The following is a 20,445-nucleotide window of genomic DNA, read 5'->3' on the forward strand; positions in this document are numbered from 1 at the left end:
AGTGAAGAAATTAAAAAGTGCAAGGGTGGCTGAGAAAGTGAGGGAAAGAGGCTAATGATAAGGAGCAGGGAAATGAGGAAAGGAGAGAGAGCCCATAGAGGAGAGCAAGGAAAAGACTGCTAACAGAAATGCTGTGAAGAGGAAAGGAAGTTGAGCAGTTAAGTGGCAGAAAGGAGAAGGAGTAAATTCAAATTATAGAAAGCAAATTTCCAACATCACTGGCATTTACAAGATGTCTTGCTTTTTAAAGTTTTAAACAATATTTTCCTAATGTACATTAATCTTATGTTTTAAAGTAATTACAGTCGAATTATGCTAAAATGGCTTCTAAATATTTAGCAGCATGATACAACATTATCTGGAGACATGACTCCAGACACCAGCTGAACACTTTCAAGAAGATTAAATTAGAGTTCTCCATTTTGCAACTCCTCAGTCTGGTTATTCAGACTTTACTCAGTTGTCAGTTATTGCTTAAGTCCTATACCTACTTTATATTAGATAAATTAAAATGTGCAAAAGGTCAGGGTTGCAAGAGGTGTTGCCCCACTCTAATGCTTTTGAAACATTTACTTATTTATGAGTATTTCAACCCAAACTGAAAGTGTAAATTAGCAGTAGAGTAATAAAGAATCATTCTTCTCTTTAAACAGTATATTTTAGATAGGCTTGTGGTCAGTCCAGGAGAACCACATTTTGACACTAGATAACAAATTAGTCCTTTTGGAGAGGAGGAGAAGAAATTAGTCCTTTTGGAGGTGGGAGGGCAGCCCAGCTGCTGTTGATAGAAGCTGCTGAACACCCAGACAGTGAAGATCCAGTTTTACCTGACAAAAACCAGCAATCTGATTCTAGAGGAGGCAGCATTCTGGCCTCTATAATACCACTGATAGCTCCTTCTCTGGTGAAACCGTGTAAGTAAAAATAAAACACTACAAGAGTGTGCATGTTGCACCTTTAAGACTCTCTAAAAAACACTTCTTTTTTCTGAAGTATTAAGAGAGAAAAATATTTTTTTTCTTTTAGCAGCCATTTTAATAAAAGAAAAAAGCTTTAAAACAGAAGTACAAGATTTAAAATACTAATAACACAGTTTTTAAGCAGCTGCTCTACGATTAGTTCATCTCATTAAGTTCTCATACCAGAACTGATTTATGTTTGAAAGACAAGCCCTATGCAGAGGATAAAATCTAATGACGGAATTATAATATTACCTTTGAAATCACTTGCTTCCTCAATTTGGTAAGAACTTTTTTATTGACAAGCAAACACAGAAATGAGGAAGTGTTTATTATTTTGAGGAAAATTATCAGCAGAACTATGCATATCTTTCACCAAATCTATCAAGCAAATCTAAAATTAATAAACACGTGAAAATAAATACAAATTAGGAAGCTCCTAAAACTACATTTATGTTTGTCCAATTAATTACAAAAAATGGACCTACAGCACAATTAGATAATGCATGGCTAAATCATGCATGAATGCATAAATGGTAAGAACCTACTTCTTTGTAAATTTATAATGATTATATGCTAACACTGAAGATACGTCAGTACTTGACTATACCTCCAAACACCTAAGAACGGCAAAGAAGTATATATAAATACCATGTGGACTTCCGAAACCTGCATGAACAGATAGATACATGCTGAAGACAGAGGGAGCAAGACGGGGCAGGTGGGAGGGAGAGGCAGAAGAACAGTGGGGACAGAAAGACTGATTCAGAGCAACCAAGACAGAGTGGGAAAGAGGCACAGGAAGCTGAAGAGAGAGCAAGACCCAGGCAGAGTAGCAGGCAGAGATTGACTGAAGGAAAGCTCAAGAGTGTGGAGGGCAGGGAGAGCAGGCATGCAGTGAGAGGGAAAGCAAGAGCACCAGAGAGCTGGTGTGCATGGTTGGTGTGCACACAGCAGCAAGTACACACCCATGAGGGCATGTATGCAGCGGAGAGTGTGCAGAGAGGACCCATTGACAGGCAGCAGAGCATGAGAGTCTGGGGCAGAGAGAGACAAAAATGGAGGCAGAGACAGGCAAGACAAAGTGAAAACTTAACCATCTCAAACCCACCTGGAGGAATCACAGAATCATTACTGTTGGAAAAGACCTCCAAGATCATCAACCCTTAACCGAACACCACGACACCAACAAACCATAGCACTAAGTGCCACATACAATTGTTCCTTGAACACTTCCAGGGATGGTGACTCCAACATCTTCCTGGTAAGTCCATTCCAATGCCTTACCATCTTTTTGATGTCCAACATGAAACTCCCCTGGCACAGTTTGAGCCCTATGTCCTCTTGTCCTGTTGCTAGTTGCTTGGGAGAAGAGATTGATTACAACCTGACTACAACCTCCTTTCAGGTAGCTGTAAAGAGCAATGAGGTGTTCGTGGAGGTTAGGGTTTTTCTTTTTTTATCTTTCTCTCAGGGAATTTTCTCCCACCGTAACAACGATACCTGGGAGACAAAGGATGTGGCTGGGAGGAGGGCGAAGGGTGCCGTTTGCTGCCATCTCTTGGCTGAAGGGCGTTCCCATGGGAAGTGCAGAGATACTGTGACATTCTGGCTGGGGGCTGAGGGGCTGGGCTCACCCCTCGCTCTCTCTCTCTCTCTCCTGGGATCGGAGTGGGACAGGTGCGGGTTTTGGGGTGGACTGTTGCTGCCCAGAGGATTTGCTGCCACTGTGGAGTTTTTGTCCTGCACTGCTTTCTCCTTACTGTGGGTGAGCATTTGCTCGTAAGAGCAGCTGTTGAACTGGGACTTTCCAACACCCAGCCTCACTGGGAGGGGACCTGACCCCCGATCCCTTCCCGGAGGGAGCGTCTCCTGGCTGCTTGCAGCAGCTTCCTGTGACAGCCCGCCTTGCCGCTGTCCAGCCCCACTGTTTCGTGTCGCTGCTTCAGTTTTATTTAACCTGACACCCCATGCCCGCCTGGACACCCCGCGGCTCCTGGCACAGCTCCGGAGTCTTTGCTACAGTTTGTTGGCCACCCTGGGTGCGCTCGCCTCTGCTGTGCCAGCCTCCGAGGTTCCTGCTGCTGCTCATTTCTCCATCCGGAGGGGCACCGGGACCAGCTGCCGCTGTGGGTTTCTAAAGGCAGCGCCTTCTCCATCGCTCCTGCCGGCCCCCCGCCATTCCCCACGCGAGGGCCGGGGCCGCGCTCGCGCCGCAGCGCCCCCTGCCGGCACGGGGGAAGCACCGCCGCTGCCCTGGCCGGCCCGGAGCCACCAGCGCCCCCTGCCGGCTGCGGCCGGCACTGCGCGGCGGGAAAGCGCCCGCGGCCGGGGGGGCGCCCCCGGGCCTCGCCTGAGGAATGGCGGGGGGCCGGCAGGAGCGATGGAGAAGGCGCTGCCTTTAGAAACCTTGTTTGTTGTCACTGCCGTTGTTGTTTGTTTGCCTTGCTGTCCATATACATACTAGTAGAGAATTGTTGTTCCTTTTCCCATGTCTTTGCCTGAAAGTCCCATCATTTCAAAGTTATAATAATTTGGAGGGAAGGGGGTCACATTTTCCATTCCAAGGGAGGTTCCCGCCTTCCTTGGCAGACACCTGTCCTTTAAACTAGGACATGTGTTCCCCGAGCCTCCTTTTCCCCAAGCTGAACAACCGCAGCTCCTTCAGCTGCTCCTCACAGGACTTGTGCTCCAGACCCTTCACCAGCTCTGTTGCCCTTCTCTGGACATCTTCCAGCACTTCAATGTCTGTCCTGTACTGAGTGAGGGAGGGGCCACAACTCAACACAGGATTTGAGGTCTGACCTCACCAGTGCTGAATACCGGGGGACAATCCCTGCCCTGGTCCTGCTGACCACACTATTGCTGATCCAGGCCAGGATGCCACGGGCCTTCTTGGCCATCTGGGCACAGCTGGCCTGTGTTAAGCTACTGTCGACCAGCACTCCCAGATCCTTTTCTTGTTCCTTTTCTTGTTCCTTTTGTGTGTTCAACTAGTATCTGGAGTCATGTCTTCAGATAGGTTGGATCATGCTGATAAATGTTTAGAAGCTGTTTTAGCATAAATCAACTATAATTCCTTTAAAACATAACATTAACGTATGTGTCTGAGGTACCTAAATTTGCTTAAAGAAGTTTCTTTCATACCAGTTTCTATCCTTCTGCATCTACCTCTCCAAACAGAAGAAACATACAGTGATAATATACTGGTGCTTAATTATTTATACAGAAACATTTTAATCTCATCTGATTTATTTGGGGGCTTTATGAACTGTCTTTAGGTAGAAATGTTTGGCACAGTATCAATTACATATTTGATGTAGAAGTACTTGAGACAATTCAGAATTAGTGTCCTGAATGCCCACTTTTTCTGTGAGCCAAAAAAAACTATTTCAGAAGAGAGTGTTAAGATTATTAAGTAACCTTAACCTCGTTCTAAAGATGTAACACAATTGAATTTTGTATTTTATAAAGAGCTGATAACCTTTACTGGTTAATTTAAATAGTCATCTGCCAAGCAAGGCTACTAGGATTGGCAATACCATGTCATTTTAGTTGCCTTTTTAATTCTGTATCCTATATTCATAGGAGGCTTCATATATGGTTCCAATTTTTGTCTCCAGTAGGAACATTCCAGCATGGCCAGAACAGCACACCATAAATCCTGTGTTCATTGTGTTTCAGGTGCTTGAAAACAATACTATAATGTTCCACTTTCTAACTTAAGTAGCAAACGGCACAGCTTTGTGACTTAACATTCTTTACAGCAATTAAATATCAGGTGAGACTGTTTCAAAGCTATAGCAATCTAATTTTAACCTTAGAAATATTGCACCTTTTCCATTACCTATCCAGCTGAAGTGACATTTTCAAACTACTATCGTAATTCTGCTGCAGTCCTCAAGAATTTAACAAATGCCTACAAATTAAGTCATACTTTCACTACTTGCATGGGGCTTTAGAAGATGCTCAGTACAAGGATATTCTTGTTGCATAACTTAACATTTCAACCTACTACATAACCTTGCAATTTAGGAGCTATTTCATAAAGTGCAGGCTTTGGAGAAGATATACAGAATGGTGTGTCCAAGTATTTCATTTCATTACCTAAAGGTCTAAGCTGGAGCATACAATTCTTTAAAAGATGCATACCACTTCCCTATGATGAAGAAGTGATACGCTCGGACCAATGAATATATAATTAATTACTGATTTCAGCCACCTACTACAAACTGGATGCATGAATAATAAAAACAGAACAATGTCATCTTCTGTCAGTACTCACCAGTTCTGATAGCCAGTGCTTCATCCCTATCACACTGCCTAATTTAAGATCTTAATTTTTCATGCAATTTAAAAAAATATACCATCAAATACCAATAAATTTAGACTTGGGAGAAAAATCCTGATGTCTAACCCTTGCAGATAATACGGTCTTTAACGGAGTTGTACTTATCACAGACTAACTATAGCAGGTCTAGAGAACATGTATGCAAACAATTCCACTGGTTTTAAAGAGAAGTGTCCATAAAGTGATTACTCACTGTTTACCTTGTTCAAGATTACCAGATTGCTCTTAATGTAGTTTTGCATGAAATTAAAATCAATTAGCTGACTCCCAGATATGAAAGGAAAATTTTACAAGAAAATCTCTACAGTGTGCTTAGAAAGTTATCAAAAAAGCACTATGTAACTAGGGAGAGGGAGAGAAGGGGAAGGAAAAGAAGGGAAAGGAAAAAGGATAAAGGGAAGAAGAAAAGGAACTTTACAGTGATACAAACTGAACCATTGGAGCTGTTTGTGTACGCACAGAGTAACCAAGTGTAACTGAAGCTGTCAGGTAAATAAAAAGTAGGTTTACATCACTGCACTATCAGTGCAGCACATACATTACTATGTGCTAGCTATAGCACAAATAAGTACTCTGTACAAATGTGAAATGCAACTTTTTATACTACTGTTTCTTGTAATCTTCTTAGAAATAAAGATGAAATAGGCTGTCTTGGAAATGCTTCTGCAATCCTTGGAAGGTCAAAAAAGAATGGAAGTTGGGATGAGACAAAAGAACAGAAGCAGATATCACCAAACAGGCTCCTGAATTAGAAAAGTAATATTTAAAAGCCGGTGATTTCCATGACAGCTTCTTTGAAAAAAGATGCACCTGTGGAGCTTTTCATGCAGCTTTAAAAGTGATCATCACTGTATGGAGAGGCATTTCCAACCTACCCTCTGCCAGAGATGTGCAGCTGTGCTTACTAAGGTGCATGAGAATCTCACAGTGTTACATATTACTACTTTATTATGGAAACATGATAATACACACATAATTTAAATCTTTTTCATATTGAAAGACATGCATGCAAAAGGGCAACAGTGAGAAATTTCCAGTTTAGAATCTGCCTTTCTTGAATGTTTGGTTTTGCAACTATATACTGCATGTAGAACAGAAAACCTACAATCAATTTAAAAAGGTTACTATGAAAAAGTATACATATTATACAATATTTGCATTGTTTAACATCCTTGCACTTTACTTGACTACCTTTACTCTCACTGATTCAGATAGAAGACCACAATGAAAGAAGAATGTACTCACTCTTCCTTTTGTTCTCTCATTGGGAAAACAAAATATTCTGCTTTTAACAAAAATGTATTCTGCACAGCTATAAAGACTAAGGCATAGTTTGTATAGAAGAAGACATAACAAACTTAAAAACAATAAGGAGGCATTGCACAGAATCCATTTTCAGAGCTGAAAATATGTACATTTTCAGTTAATTTCTTTTCCCCAGTTTCCTCCTAATGAAGTTATTATTTTGAAACATACAAGTATTTAAAAAGTATTTAAACAAAATAGCTTCTATACTAAAGTATTCCAAATAGCAGTTTCTTTCAAATTGTGAGTGCTAAAAATCATTGTTAGTTCTAAAACTGAAATATGAAAGAATCTGGTACTGACCAAGTAGCAGCATAAAAATCTTGTCCTTTTTTCCCCCCATTTTTAATTTCTATTTATCTTGCGTAAATTAAGCAGAAGAAACGGGAATAGGATAGGGTGATATTAATTTTCAAATACAGAATTTGTGTTTTTCCATGGTCATATCTCTGTCAGTTATTTAACATTATACCTGCAAAATTAAAAGTTCACATCATCTCTGAAATACCACGTCCAATGGTTTACATGAAAATTATTTCTTTTTCAACTGTTGACTGCAATAGTTTTGAAGCATTTTGTTCTCCAAACATTCAGAGTGGTCCAGCTTCTTGTTCTCAGTTGCAAAAAATGAAAACAAGAAACAGGATTATTTTATACTCCAACCTGAAATGCTGCAGCCTCTGGCCTGCCCTTCAGCCCTTCCTCTGAAAAGGTCTCCAGGTGCAGTTTGGGTAGCTCCAGGGTGAAGTCATTCGTGGCTGCTGCAGTACACGGCAGCAAGGCCTGATCTCTGACCTAAAGGGAAAAAAACAGCATCAATGGTAATTCCCCTTCAGACACATTAACTGGGATGAACTGGGTCCCCTTGAGCCCACTGAGTGGACTTGCATTGATCGCTGGACCTGAAATCCATGAATAAATTTAGGACTAATTGATTTTTCGTTGCAAATAAATCTCTAATTCAGAGTGCTGGGAGAGAATGTTAAGAAGAAAAAGCATCTTCCCCTGGTCTGAAATGAGAAGAAAAGACACTAAGGGCTCTGTAGCCCAGCTGGCGTATACATTTCACAGATCTGTCGCCTGTAAAAACCTCATAAGAAAAGAAACAGTAATTGTACTTCTAACTGAAACAAACATAAGCTGTGAAATTAAAATGTTCATGTGATCACATCAATGAGAAGCTGGCATGTGGATTCTGTCTACTATGGTATCAGTCCCCCAGAATAAGGTTCATTTAGAAACAACTCAGTTAAAAGTCAGAATAAAATGAATAATCCACAAACAAAGCAAAATGAACTAACCTGTAGCTTTCCAATTAATGGGGGGCCGGGGGCGGGGGGGGCGGGAGGGCCGAAGAAAAAATGTTACTAGATAGCTTATTGCGGACTCGGTGTAAGGCATAACGCACTAAGTGGCATTAATCGACTTCCGCGCAGTTTCTAAGGGCGCCGTTCGGAGCGGGCAGGCGAGGGTTTGCACAAAGCCCGGACAGGCCATGTCCGGGCGGTGTCGGGCAGCCGGACGCGCGCAGCCCGAGCCGCGGGGCCGCCCGCGCGCCGTTGGTGCCGCAGTGCCACCTGCCGGCCGCGCGCGGAGCGCCGCCCGCGCTTTTGTCCGCGGGCACGGCGCGGCACAGCGGGAACGCCGGGCCGCTCCTGGAAACGCGGCCCTGCGCTGCACATCGCAACATGTCGTGAGTCTGCCAGCATGGACAGGCGATTATACGCATTTAACGCGCAACTTCCACAGGCACGCCACTTATGTTCACACACCATATGATGCCACACACCCATTTTTCATTCTCTTTAATACAAAAATTACAACGTCCGCCTCCAGGAGATCCCAGCAGTCGGATTTTATTCTAATACAGATGGATAGACACACGTACAAATATACGTTAGTACAAATGAATAGATTAAATCTATTCATTTGGAATACACTGCATCTGTTGAGTAGCAATAGTGAGTACTGCAAAAAAAATTTACTGTTTTAATGACCTAATACACAGTCTAATACTGAAATATACACTGAATATATACTAAAACATATACTAGACATATACCAAATACATATAAATCAATAAATATACCATTTGCTAAGTATTATTTTGCCAAATTTCAGTTTTTGTTAGAAGCTGCCTTGTCCACAAAAATGCACCGAACCTGAATTAAAACATAAATCTATTCATTTTAAATCCCAGATTACTTTTCTGTAACCACAAAATTAGATTCTTGTAAAATGTTGATTATGAGGGAACATATTTCAGATAATAGCAGAGCCTTTGAAATCTGCTCTGATTGAAAGAAGCATGTGCAAATCTACTGATACAAAGAAGAAAAGATTTTATTTTATTCGTTCCTCTGTTCTGTGAGAATAGGGAGCCCTACATTTCCCAGGTTGACCTAAAGAATTCCTGTCAATACCTGTGGCTGCCAAACATATGCACTATGATGCAATTTTTATAACAGGAAAGGTCCTCCACACATTTTTTGCACACATAGTGCACTAGGTTCAGGATACACAGTCCTATGGAACAAACATGCTCTCTGGAGTGTTCTGTCAGCATGTGTAATTCTGGTCAGATGTTAACCTTGCTGAATATAACAAAATACATTGCTTTAAATACAAACACATACACACACACACATACATGCGCACACACACACTGGATTTACATTTTTATAGCTTATATATACACCAACTTTTCAGTGTCTTTGCTGCCAGTATGCACACAGATAAAAGAAAACATTAATGTGGATTAAGGTACTAAGAATTTATCAACATCAAACCACCAGTGTTTTGCCTTCTACCCTTCTGAACCGTAGTCAATAGATCTAAATATTTTACTGCACCCTGGCCAATTCATTGTTTGATGTTTAAAAACTCAAACAGAATCAAAGAAAATTTATTAAATTTCAGCCCCCAAATGAGATACTATTAGCTTTGAAAGTCAAGTTTAACTGCGATATTGATGATTCTCTTTTTTCTGTGACAAAATTCACAAGGGAAATCCCTATGTCAAAGTACAAAAGCAGATTGCTAATACTAGGGGGAAAAAAACAATGTATAAGCAATGTAGGTATAATATATACACACAATACAGACAGGAGAAGTCCTTTTAACCCTATTAGTTTCAAACTCTCTACTTCAGTATTGGGGTCTGACACTCACTGAACAGCAAAATATAAACCATATTTTTTAAATGGCTGCATTGTGGTAAACAAATGCCATTAATACCACTGCATCAGAAAAGTATGTATTAGCTTCTTAAAGAGTATGATTTTTGATATGAGGATTCACAATTAAAAAAACAAATGCAACATTTTTTTGTGTTTGTAAATACTTAGATTGTAGAGAGTACATCTCATTATCAGTATGCATACTGAGAAACTGAAAATTATGGCAGACTTTTCCTTTGAAAAATACTCATGAGGGTTCAGGAAAAATTGTAAGAACAAAAGACTGGGTGTATACTGTACAAATATCACTATATTGTTTCACTAGAAGTGAAAAACATTCCAAGTTGCCTACCAATTCAAGGACTGGAAAGCTATAATGGCCGTGCCTGCATGCAATCATGTTGGATTTTCTGTATGAAATCTTAGTAAAGAACTAATTTAATAACTTCCATCTATTGGCTTTTTGAGATCCAGAAACAAAATGACAGGAGTTGGGAAACTGTATTTTTTCCTCATTCTCTAATGAAGTAAAAACAATACACACATACAAACTTACATTAAAGAAGCATGAGACAAAGATAAAATGGGTAATTTCATTTTTTTTTTTAAAGAGGGTTTTTCTGCAAGCTCAACAGGCAGAAGAACCACCCTATGCAGTTAAGCTTTAAAATGCGATTTTCAGAGCTTTTTTGTATTTAATGACATTTTCTTTCCTCCATATGAAATATAAAGCAGGACCACATAGTCGGAAAGGTCTCCCTAAGCTAGAGAGCTTAATGTTAAAATCTAAACCAACTATTCAGCTGATCAGGCTTATTGCAATGATTAAAAATGTCTAAAGCTGGTTTCACTTCCCTGTACTCTAAAATTAATATAGAGAAAAAATATATAAATTTATATTTATCCAGTGCTAGTGAAGGTTTTGGCCATTTCTGATTTTGGTAAACATAATTTTAGCTGATACTGTGAAAAGTTGCAAGAATGATTTTATACAGAGTATAGTTAAGTACTGTGACAGTATGCTTCTAAATATGATCATTAGATTTTTCAGTTTAGATATATATAAATACTATCTGAAAACAGGCAAAATCACAAATGGATCCACACAACTCTACTACAATACTCACAGCATTTTAAAATAAAGAAGAGTGACTTATGACAGTGTTTAACTTTTTAATTAATTAAGAGAGCAACAAAGAAGACAACACTATAGCCACTCAATTTAAAATCAATAAAGTACTCATTAATTCAGATCAAAGCTGAAACTGAATAATAAACTGAAGTTACATTATTGACCGAACCAAGCTGTAGAATTTGATGGGCTAATTCTACATGTCCAAAAATGAACTTTAAAATTTTCTGCTGCTCAAGATAACAATAGTTTTGTCTACAGTCCACTGTGGTGCTCAGTTCAGTTTTTCCATGCACAGTTTGATGCGGTATGTCCAGTTATGCCAATAGAGACAGTACTGAATGTTAGCAAGTTGTAAATGGTAGAAGAATGTGCTTCCTAATGTCTTTTCCCAGTTGCTATCTGACTGGTACAACAAACCCGAGATTTTAGTTTCTATTTTGTTCCTAAATCAATGCTTTCTTATGGTGAAAAGAAAATAAAAATTATTTATGGATATAAACTTCACAATGTAAGCTATATATCAGAACATTTTATAAGTTCAAAGTTCATCAACTCTGCATTTAAAACATACTGATTTTTGGGCTTATTTTACTTTCATTTCCTACTACTTTTTTAATAGCATATTATCTGCAATTTAAAGAGCAGAACAAGATCTACAGTGATTTGGCCACAAGTGAATGAAAAACAGTGATTTAACCTGTTTGTCTTTGAGATGACCATATTGCTGATTTAACAGAAGCTGCAAATACAGAAATCATTCTAAAAGAGTACAAGCAAAATGGTTTCTACCACACTGCTGTGTGTTCTGCATGTGACATGCAATAGGCAAAAATGAGTTTACAACTTTTTGAAAGAAGAAAGAAGTTTGAATGCAAACCACATCTTAGTCTTAACCACAGTCTTGCAAGCATGTGGCCGATTTAGAGGCATAGTGTCTGTACCTCCAGGGCAACCCGCAGGGTGGGGCCATATTACACAAGTTAAGAACATGCACATCTGCTGGACACTGTCCTTCGCCATGGGAAGCAATTTAACAGAAGTAAGTTACATAGTAACTGATTTCAATGGGCAAGTCTTTGTTATAGTGTTATACAAATGATAATAGAACTAAGAACACTAATAAAAAATTATATACATTGTTGGATAGAATTAAACCTTCATGAACACGTCCTAATTCTTTTTATGTTTAGTATGAATTGTTGATGTTTTCTTACTCTCTATTAAAAATACAAATGAATATACAGGAAGTTGCACCAACAATAATACTGATCTTGATAACAGTAGTTCTTCACGTAAGTTGCTGATACAGATTATTTTCCTCATGATACATTCATATACTGTGGACTCTGTAGAAAACTGTGATCAACCTAAGTGTTATCCATTTAAGGGAATACAGACTCCAAATTTTTTGCGGTGGAATTTGCCACAAGTAATATCCAAAGAAGTACATCCCACAGCACCCTGTCAGATCAAAGAGTCAATCTGTTAATATTGGTTGGTCTTAACACCAGAGTCTGAGTCTGCTCTGAAAGTAAGGAAATTACTACAAGAAGTGTATATTCATCTTATTGAATGAGGGCCTATATAATTTTAGATACAATATTTTCCAACAGGATGTTTCAGTGATCAAGGATCACTCCAGAAGTAAAGAAACTGCATGTGACAAGACTGCATATCTTAAACTGAAGGCACTTTAAATCAAACATCTAAAAACTGGAAAACTATAGCCACAATTAGAGAGAGAATGAGGTGAGGAATGATATTTGGAACCAAATTAGTCAATTGAACTGCAAAAACACCCCATCAAACCTTTTTTTTTTTCCCCCAAGAAGGATAAAAATCAAACTATACCAAATCAGAATGTATTTTGCTTAGACAAGCGTGTGTTATAGGAGGGAAAGGGAAAAGAGATACATGGTACAGTTGAAAGGATACTTACTACATGCCCATCACAGTTAGGTTTGAGTAGTCATTAAAAGCCATCCCATCATTGCACGCTCATTCATCAAAAGAAGAAATACATCCTCAAATCCAAGGGTCTGACTTTAGTTGATAGTGGAGGTTTAAATAGCATTTTGACATACCTCACTGTAGGTAGCCATACATTATCGCAATTAGTTATACAGAATATTTACCTCAATAGAATAACTACTGGAAATTTCTGTATTAGCATACAGATTCAGTGACTATCCTTTCTGATTACCGCCATACAAATCTGTATTTAATTACGAAACAAGCCATTTCACAGGTGGTTTCTAAGAGAACATTAATTACTGCATAACAGTATTTGTGTAAGGAGACATTTCTCATAAAACTGATGTTTTGGGTGTGCTTGGCTTTTTTTTTTCAGCTTTTTTTTTTCCCTTCAAGACTAGTCAAGATTATGGAAATTAATTTTCAGAGCTGAGTACCATCCCAGAATTACCTCTAAGATTAATTCATGCTTTCTCATATTACTACATACACAGACTACATGGTCTGTTGAATAAGATCTGATCCTGAGTTGGTTTTTTGCAAATGTTGACCATGGCACCTAAGCTTCTCTGTAGCTGCAAGATGGGTACTATAATACAACCCCTATGAAAAGATTTCAGTGACCTTGGGCTGAAAACAAACCTATGTCTGGAGAAAATAACAGTTAATGTATCCAATAATTCCACAATTCTCTGAACAAGGATTTCTCCTTACTGAAGGCAAACTATACACTATTCAGCCTTTAAAAAAAAAAACAAACTAACTAAAAGAAAACCCACCTCAACCAACAGATACAAAACAATCCACCCCCCAAAAAAACCAAAAAAACACCCTAAAACCAACAAAGAAAACCAAAAGACGAAGACAAATGCATCCTGAAATTAGTTATTTTGAGATGTCAAAACTGAAAACAGTTAAACACATGGATATGACATTCGGCAATGTCTTATCTTTACTTTGTGAAGGTTTTTAAATCCCTCTTGAGCTGGAATACCATTTTTAGCTTGGCTAGGTCAGAATGACACTGAACAATATGAGTGATGACACACTAGACAGCTATATGGACAGAGTTGTCATCAGCAAGCCAGCTGTGCTAACACCTGTATGTCCTGCACAACTGATCTTTAGGAACATGGATCAAGAAAGTCAGATTACTAGGAGGGGAAACAAAAGTCATTCATCACACACTGAAATTAAGAAGCACTCATTTGAGATGCAGGAGGAGAAAAAGTAATGTTTTTACTGCATTTTTTTCTTACCACAGAGAAATAATAACTGGTTTCCTACTATAAATTTCTTCCAGGAGTTACTTAGAATTTTAACAAACTAATTGGGTTTTCTTTGTGATTTTTTTGCATGTACACATACTCACTGTTTCAACAGGCTTGTGATAGGGCCACTTGAGAACAACCGAGGACCACAGTGATGCACAGACTTTGAGCACACACGCAAGCAGGCTTCACCCTTAATATTAATGTGTCTAACACACAGAAAAACCTTATTGGGAGCTTCATTAGGCTAAGCAAAAAAAATTAAGTTGAGATCTCTAAAACAAGGGTTATTAAATCATTATTGAGATAACTAAATAATATGATAGACTGTAGATCCCAGTTAACTGAGAGAAATGTGGCTAAAAAGTGTACCTAAATGTGACAGGTCATATCTACTGGAGTATGACTGAGGCAGCTAACTTAAGACTCATAACTGTTCTCTTCTTCCAGGACCTGATCAATTTGTGGTCTCCTTGCTGCAACTAACAATTATTGCCACTTATACTGAGTGTTTTTACTGATGTAGTCACTTGTATACAGACTTAAACCTATTGTAAATTAATTCCTTGCAGGCCATAAAACTGTCATCATAAGGAAATGCATTTGATTGTTATGGACCACATCAGAAATAACAATCTACTGCTAAAACCTTGCTAATTCTCACGTATTCAGTGACCTCACCCCATCTCCAACTGCTTTGTGCTGTATTATAAAAAGCCAAACCATTAAATTAGATAAAGAAAGAAAATTCTGTCTTTATATTTTTTACAAACATATAATTGGATGGGTGATACAGTGTTCATATTTTTTTTCAACTGATAGAACCATGGGACCCAGATCTCATAGTTTAGGGACATTTCAAAGGAGACAACAGGGGTGGCAGTGAGGCAGTGAAACACAACAGTGGAAGGATTTCAAGGCATGACTGCTGACAGGTCTGCATGGAAGTTGTTCTGCTAGCTAGCATATGAACCTTTCAATCAGCAGAAGTGAAGTGCACTACAGAAGTGGACAAAGAGTAATTTTTCTGACCAAGTGCCAGAAGGAAAAGAGCACACTGGATAGCTGCTTTGATCCCTGACCTGTCCCAAAGTGTCAGAATGAGTATGTTGCTAACTGGTATTGAGAAAAACAGTGTGTACATTTTATTTTATTAACCTGCTTAAACAGCCGAATCCTAAGAGCCAGGACAGGCTGAAAACTATGATAGAATAAGCTTGTCTAGTTTTTAATAGTTAAGAGTACAAGGAGAGACAAACAATTTTCTGTCACTGTGAAGGCTGGCTCGCTGGAATGACTTTTGCATGGTGCCATGGCAGAGGCTAAACATAGAGAACAGGGATTTAGGCAGGCTGAAAAGGAGGCAGCTATAGTAGTGTACCAAGTGCAGCCTCTGTGAGGACAGATGAGTGCAGGACAAAGTTGGTTCCGGATACCTCTGGTTCCACACTCACCACAGGTCACAGCTAAGCCCCACTGCCCTACTGGTAGCACCTCTGTGAAAGTGAATTTAAGAACGGAAAAAACCCACCACACAGGGAGAGAAGGAAGGAAGAAAAAGACTGAACATCAAAGTCAGAGAAGAAGTGTAGAAGAAATGCTTGAGGCACTGGATTAGGTATTTGCCTGTAGCCCAGAGAGAGGACTATGCTGGAGCACATGTCCACATCATATTCCATGAAGGATCCCATGCCAGAGCAGGTGGATAGTTCCTGAAGGAATTGAAGGCCATGGAAAGTCCACACTGAAGCAGATATTCTTGAAGGATGGCAGCCCACATGGAGAGCCCACAGTGATGCAGGGAAACAGCATGAGGAGAGTTGCTGTGGACTGACTGCAAGCCCCTGTGCCTCACAGCATGAGCAGAGGAGTCACAAGTGAAGCTGAGATTAAAAGGCAGGATAATGTTTCTAACTCTCCAAATCTACTTCAAAAATAAATTAAAATAATTTCCTTAAGTCAACTGTTTTACCTGTGATAATAACTACTATGCAATGTCTCTATCTAGATCTCAACACATGAATTTTCTCATCCTGTTTTGTCCCCCTGTCCTGCTGAGGGGAATAAGAGAGTATCTGGGTGGGCATCAGGCTGCTGGCCAAGGCTAACCCACTACAAACACTCCAACTGAGGAGCAATACAAGGGAAAGGCTGACAATTTTAGCAGAGATAGTGTAAAATGATTTCTTCCTCTGATGGGACTACAGGACCACAGAATCACAGAATATTCTGAGTTGGAAAGGACCCACAAAGATCATCAAGTCCACTCTTAAATGAATGGCCCATAAAGGGATAGAACCCACAACCTTGGCATTATTACCTATATATATACATATAGGTAATATATATAACTAATATATATATATATAACCAATAGATAATGTTAAAGAATCTAGTTATAGAAAATGAATAGATCTAATGTCTCTTGCACTGTTTATACAAGCAGAATATTAAGAAGTAGAGAAGAAATTAGTAATGGAATACAGTTTATCAACAAGCATAACAAGGGTCTATTTATAACAAAAATAAGCTCAACTTTTCGAGGGGAAAGTGTTTCAAGAAATAACTTATTTTTCATACATAAATAAAGGACTGCCCATGGGTTTAAAAATGACATGTTCTTAAATGTTTTTTCTTTTTATAAGAAGACTTTTTAAGAAAACTCTTTATGTTTGAATGTCAAGTAGATGGAATTTCCTTTCAGAACTCTTTCAGAAAAATTTTATTTATTTCTGTTGCTGTCATTTTGCTATTACTGTTTTGTAATCTTCAGTATTTTGAGAATAAAACTGAAGCAAACCATAATCCTCTTGAGGTCTCTGTTTGCCCTTGGTGATATTCTATTTTGGTTTTTTTAATTTGTTAAAGCATCCACTTTGCATTTAGGTATTTGTCCATAATATTTAGATGGTGTAAGATGAAGAAAAGTTCTCTTATTTTATCAGGAACTTTCGTGGAAATAATTCAGCTCCAGGAGTAGGATAAAGATTGCTAATGTGACAAGACCCAAGAAAAGACAAAAAATAACCTTCAACAGAACATCTTGTAATTTATGAAGGACACAGAACTAGTTGCTAAAAATATTTTCACTCTTAGCATATCCAGTGCTCAAGCTCTTCAACAGTTATGCTTCATAAATATTCATGAAGATTAAAAAGGTAGTTCTGCAATGGTCTTGAAAGAATCATTCTGGGCACAAGCATGCTTCGGCAAAGTCAAATGTATGATACTAGATGTTCCATCCAGTCACCGTGTGGGGCAGAAAGTGGTGTAAATGATCCCCGGTCTAGCGGTATATTAGAAGCATGCACAGAGATTGTCTCCTTCGGCTCTGATTTCTCTTACTTTGTTTGCTGAATGTCACACCCCGGTATACCCAAAGGCAGATGATCTAGTACCTACATTGCTGACTTCTGGAATTCGTGTAGGGATAGAGTACAGACAGGAATGAGGCCACTTTAACGGACCAGAGTATACTGTCTTATCCTGAGTCTAACTAAGATTACTAAGGATGTCTGTAAAATCCCTCTGAGATCTATAGGTAAAAATTTAGCATTATGCATTAATAATACAGATTTTGAAGTGATGCAGTGGAATTTTGTGGATATTTGCTCGTGAATACATCAACACAGAAATATCAAAACCTTCAATTTCAAACTCCCGTAAGTATAACTGCAGTTAATAGTAGTACTAGTCCAACTTCAGATGATTCTGAACTTTAACCATTTTCTTTTCTTAAAACGAAAGTAATTCCCAGAATTTCTAGTGGAGTAAGATAGGCTTATGGTTCCTTTACTAGTACTTAATAGGCTTATGGTTCCTTTACTAGTACTTAATCCACTTCTTCACATTCTGATTGTTCACTGAGTGAGAAACCCTTTAAAAATAACAGTGTAAACTTTATAGTTTACACACAAGCCATGTTCACTAATGCTAGGTAATTAGTTACCATTATGATGTAGGGTTTACATTTCAGATATTTCCCAAACAAAATCAATAACTTACCTCTGTTCTTCTAGGAGAAATGGTACATCAAATTATGAATGATTTACAATAAATTTTTTTAGTTCCTCCTGAAAGGAGCATCCTGACGTTTCTAATTCTTATGTTTTCCTCATTCTTTAGGTTGACAAACCAGAAAGGATAAATTATTTTGCTACTCACTAATGTGCTATGTGGGCCGAAGAACTATGTACACCAAAAATTAAGAAGCAATATGGTAACTAAAATTTTCAAAAAATAGATGGCTGTCTCTCAATCAATTCACTGCATCAGGTTAATCATTACTAAGCATGTGACCTTCTCTATAGCCTTTCCCCAAACACTTCAATCTTTGTGCATTGCTTTCAAAACCAAAATGTAACCTTGCAATCCAGAACAACAAAATCTGAATGCCAAGGACATTACATGTACCTCTTACTGAAAAAACGCAACACTTTCTGCATGACATTAATTTTCAAGCTTAAAAGAAGCCAGTAGGAAAAACGTGGGAGCAAAAAGAAAGACAGTCTCTACCAGCACAGTTTGCTGCAGCTAAAATACACAGTTTTAGGTTCTGTCACTTTCTTGAACATTAAAGGAAAGAAAGACTTGAAAAAAGTATCTGAAAATTAAATTAGTTTTGGTGAACACAAAAACCAAAATGAAGAATAGATTCCCATGTTGCTGTGAATTCAAGATGTGATAAGGGAAATTAACACTCCAAGGTAATAAAAACACTTACTTTGCTCTGTGTTGCTCTAGACTGAAAACAGTTAAGACAGCAATCAACAACTAGAGCTACAGTTAAAACCAGTTCTTTCACCTAAATAATTAATATATAAAGCTTTGTTGGAATTTCAAATGATGCTATACCAGGGCAAAATAGTGCAAGTCACAGAGACTACTTAAGATTATTACTCAATTTAAAAAATGTCCTCAAAAAATATCATGAAGCTTCTGACTGCAGCTTACAACTCACTCTTTTCCTTATTTTTTTATCATATATCAAAGACTAAAGTAGCATGCACAAAGCCATATGTTTTATGGCCACCATGTATGTAACATCACCAAATGACCTCTGACTTACACAGCAGATCCACAGAAATTGTCAGCTGTCTGGATGTTCAATAGTCTTCACTTGGTAACCAGAAATAGTGCTCTCAGTGATTAAGGGAAGGAAAGTGGATTTTGTAGTAAGTTTTATATTAAAAATAAGAAGTTTGTGTACTATAAAATTTTATTTTATTTCACTAAAAATGAATAGTTTTTTAGGATAAAAGAAGTTGAAAGTGGAAACAAACTCTAAGGAAAGGAAGCCACTTCAGAATTTCTACTCCTCTCCTTCCCTGAGCAAAAGCAGTGGTAAAACTTTGATATGTTTAGAATTACAAATCAGAGGAATCACTTTAAATTCTTACCTTATGCAGAGTGTCTTCCACAGATTTCATATGACTAATGATCAATTCTTTATCTCTATTACAAGAGAAAAAAAGAGGTAGATCATAGAACTGAAACTCAACTGATTTAGAAATTAATTTTCTGCTACTTTTTAGCTATCATGTCTTTTCAAATAATTGTTGGTAACTCTTAAGTATTATGTTTTTGTCTCTCCTTTTTATATCCCCAATGCAAACTTTAAGAAATAGTTTATGTACCACTATTTGGCATGTTTCTATATGAAATTTGCTTTTGTTGTGGACTACCAATTAAACTAGCTGTAATTATGGGCATATTAATGAACAACTATTGTGTTCTTGGAGAGTTTTAGATATAAAGGGCATATTGAATGGAGTCTTCTAGCAGGAAGAGAGTGCATTCTCATACGTTGCCCAAAAAAGTCCAGCCAAGGATCCTATCCTTACAACAGGGAGGTTTGGAGAATGAAACAATTCTCTAATGCCCTTTTGTAGATTAGGGCTTCAGTAAGAAAGACAGCTTTCATCAGTTATGCTGTCATGAAGAACCTTGGCCTCAACTCACGACTGACAGAAATAGAACTGAAGTTGCATAATACCGTATGACTAAGGAGAAAGGACAGCATGACCAACAAAACAACATAGGAAGTCAAAAGGAATCCATGCCAGAAAAGCAGTGTAGTGGTTTAGTTCTCTTCTATTACCCTCTGTGGGATAAGGATCAGAAGAAATTACACCTAATAATACACCTTAGTATTTCAGGACTTCTATTTTGCCAGCTATGTGTATATTTGGTTTGAGCTTTTACAATACCTAAACCAGAATTCACAGAATCAGTATAATTTAGGTTGGAAAAGACCTGTAAGATCACTGAG

At 38.2% G+C, this 20,445-nt stretch overlaps 1 protein-coding gene across 6 annotated transcripts in view; it reads right to left on the reverse strand.

The window, feature by feature from the left end:
- The window catches only part of CCDC171 (coiled-coil domain containing 171), a 157,702-nt gene that overhangs the window by 35,787 nt on the left and 101,470 nt on the right, over positions 1–20,445 (reverse strand). For 5 of the 6 annotated variants that reach the window (XM_042012696.1, XM_042012695.1, XM_042012694.1 and 2 more), the window contains 2 exons: positions 19,574–19,628; positions 7,279–7,410 (listed from right to left, as the gene is read on the reverse strand). In XM_042012696.1, the coding sequence (XP_041868630.1) occupies positions 7,279–7,410; positions 19,574–19,628 (187 nt within the window). Of the gene's footprint in view, positions 1–7,278; positions 7,411–8,289; positions 15,257–19,573; positions 19,629–20,445 lie in introns of those variants that run through there. The other variant, XM_042012697.1, reaches the window with a different exon arrangement.

The sequence above is a fragment of the Corvus kubaryi genome, unplaced genomic scaffold (assembly GCF_017639235.1).
Source record: "Corvus kubaryi isolate FWS band 111438036 unplaced genomic scaffold, C.kubaryi_AGA036_p1.0 split1-37296, whole genome shotgun sequence".
Classification (NCBI taxonomy): Eukaryota; Metazoa; Chordata; class Aves; order Passeriformes; family Corvidae; genus Corvus; species Corvus kubaryi.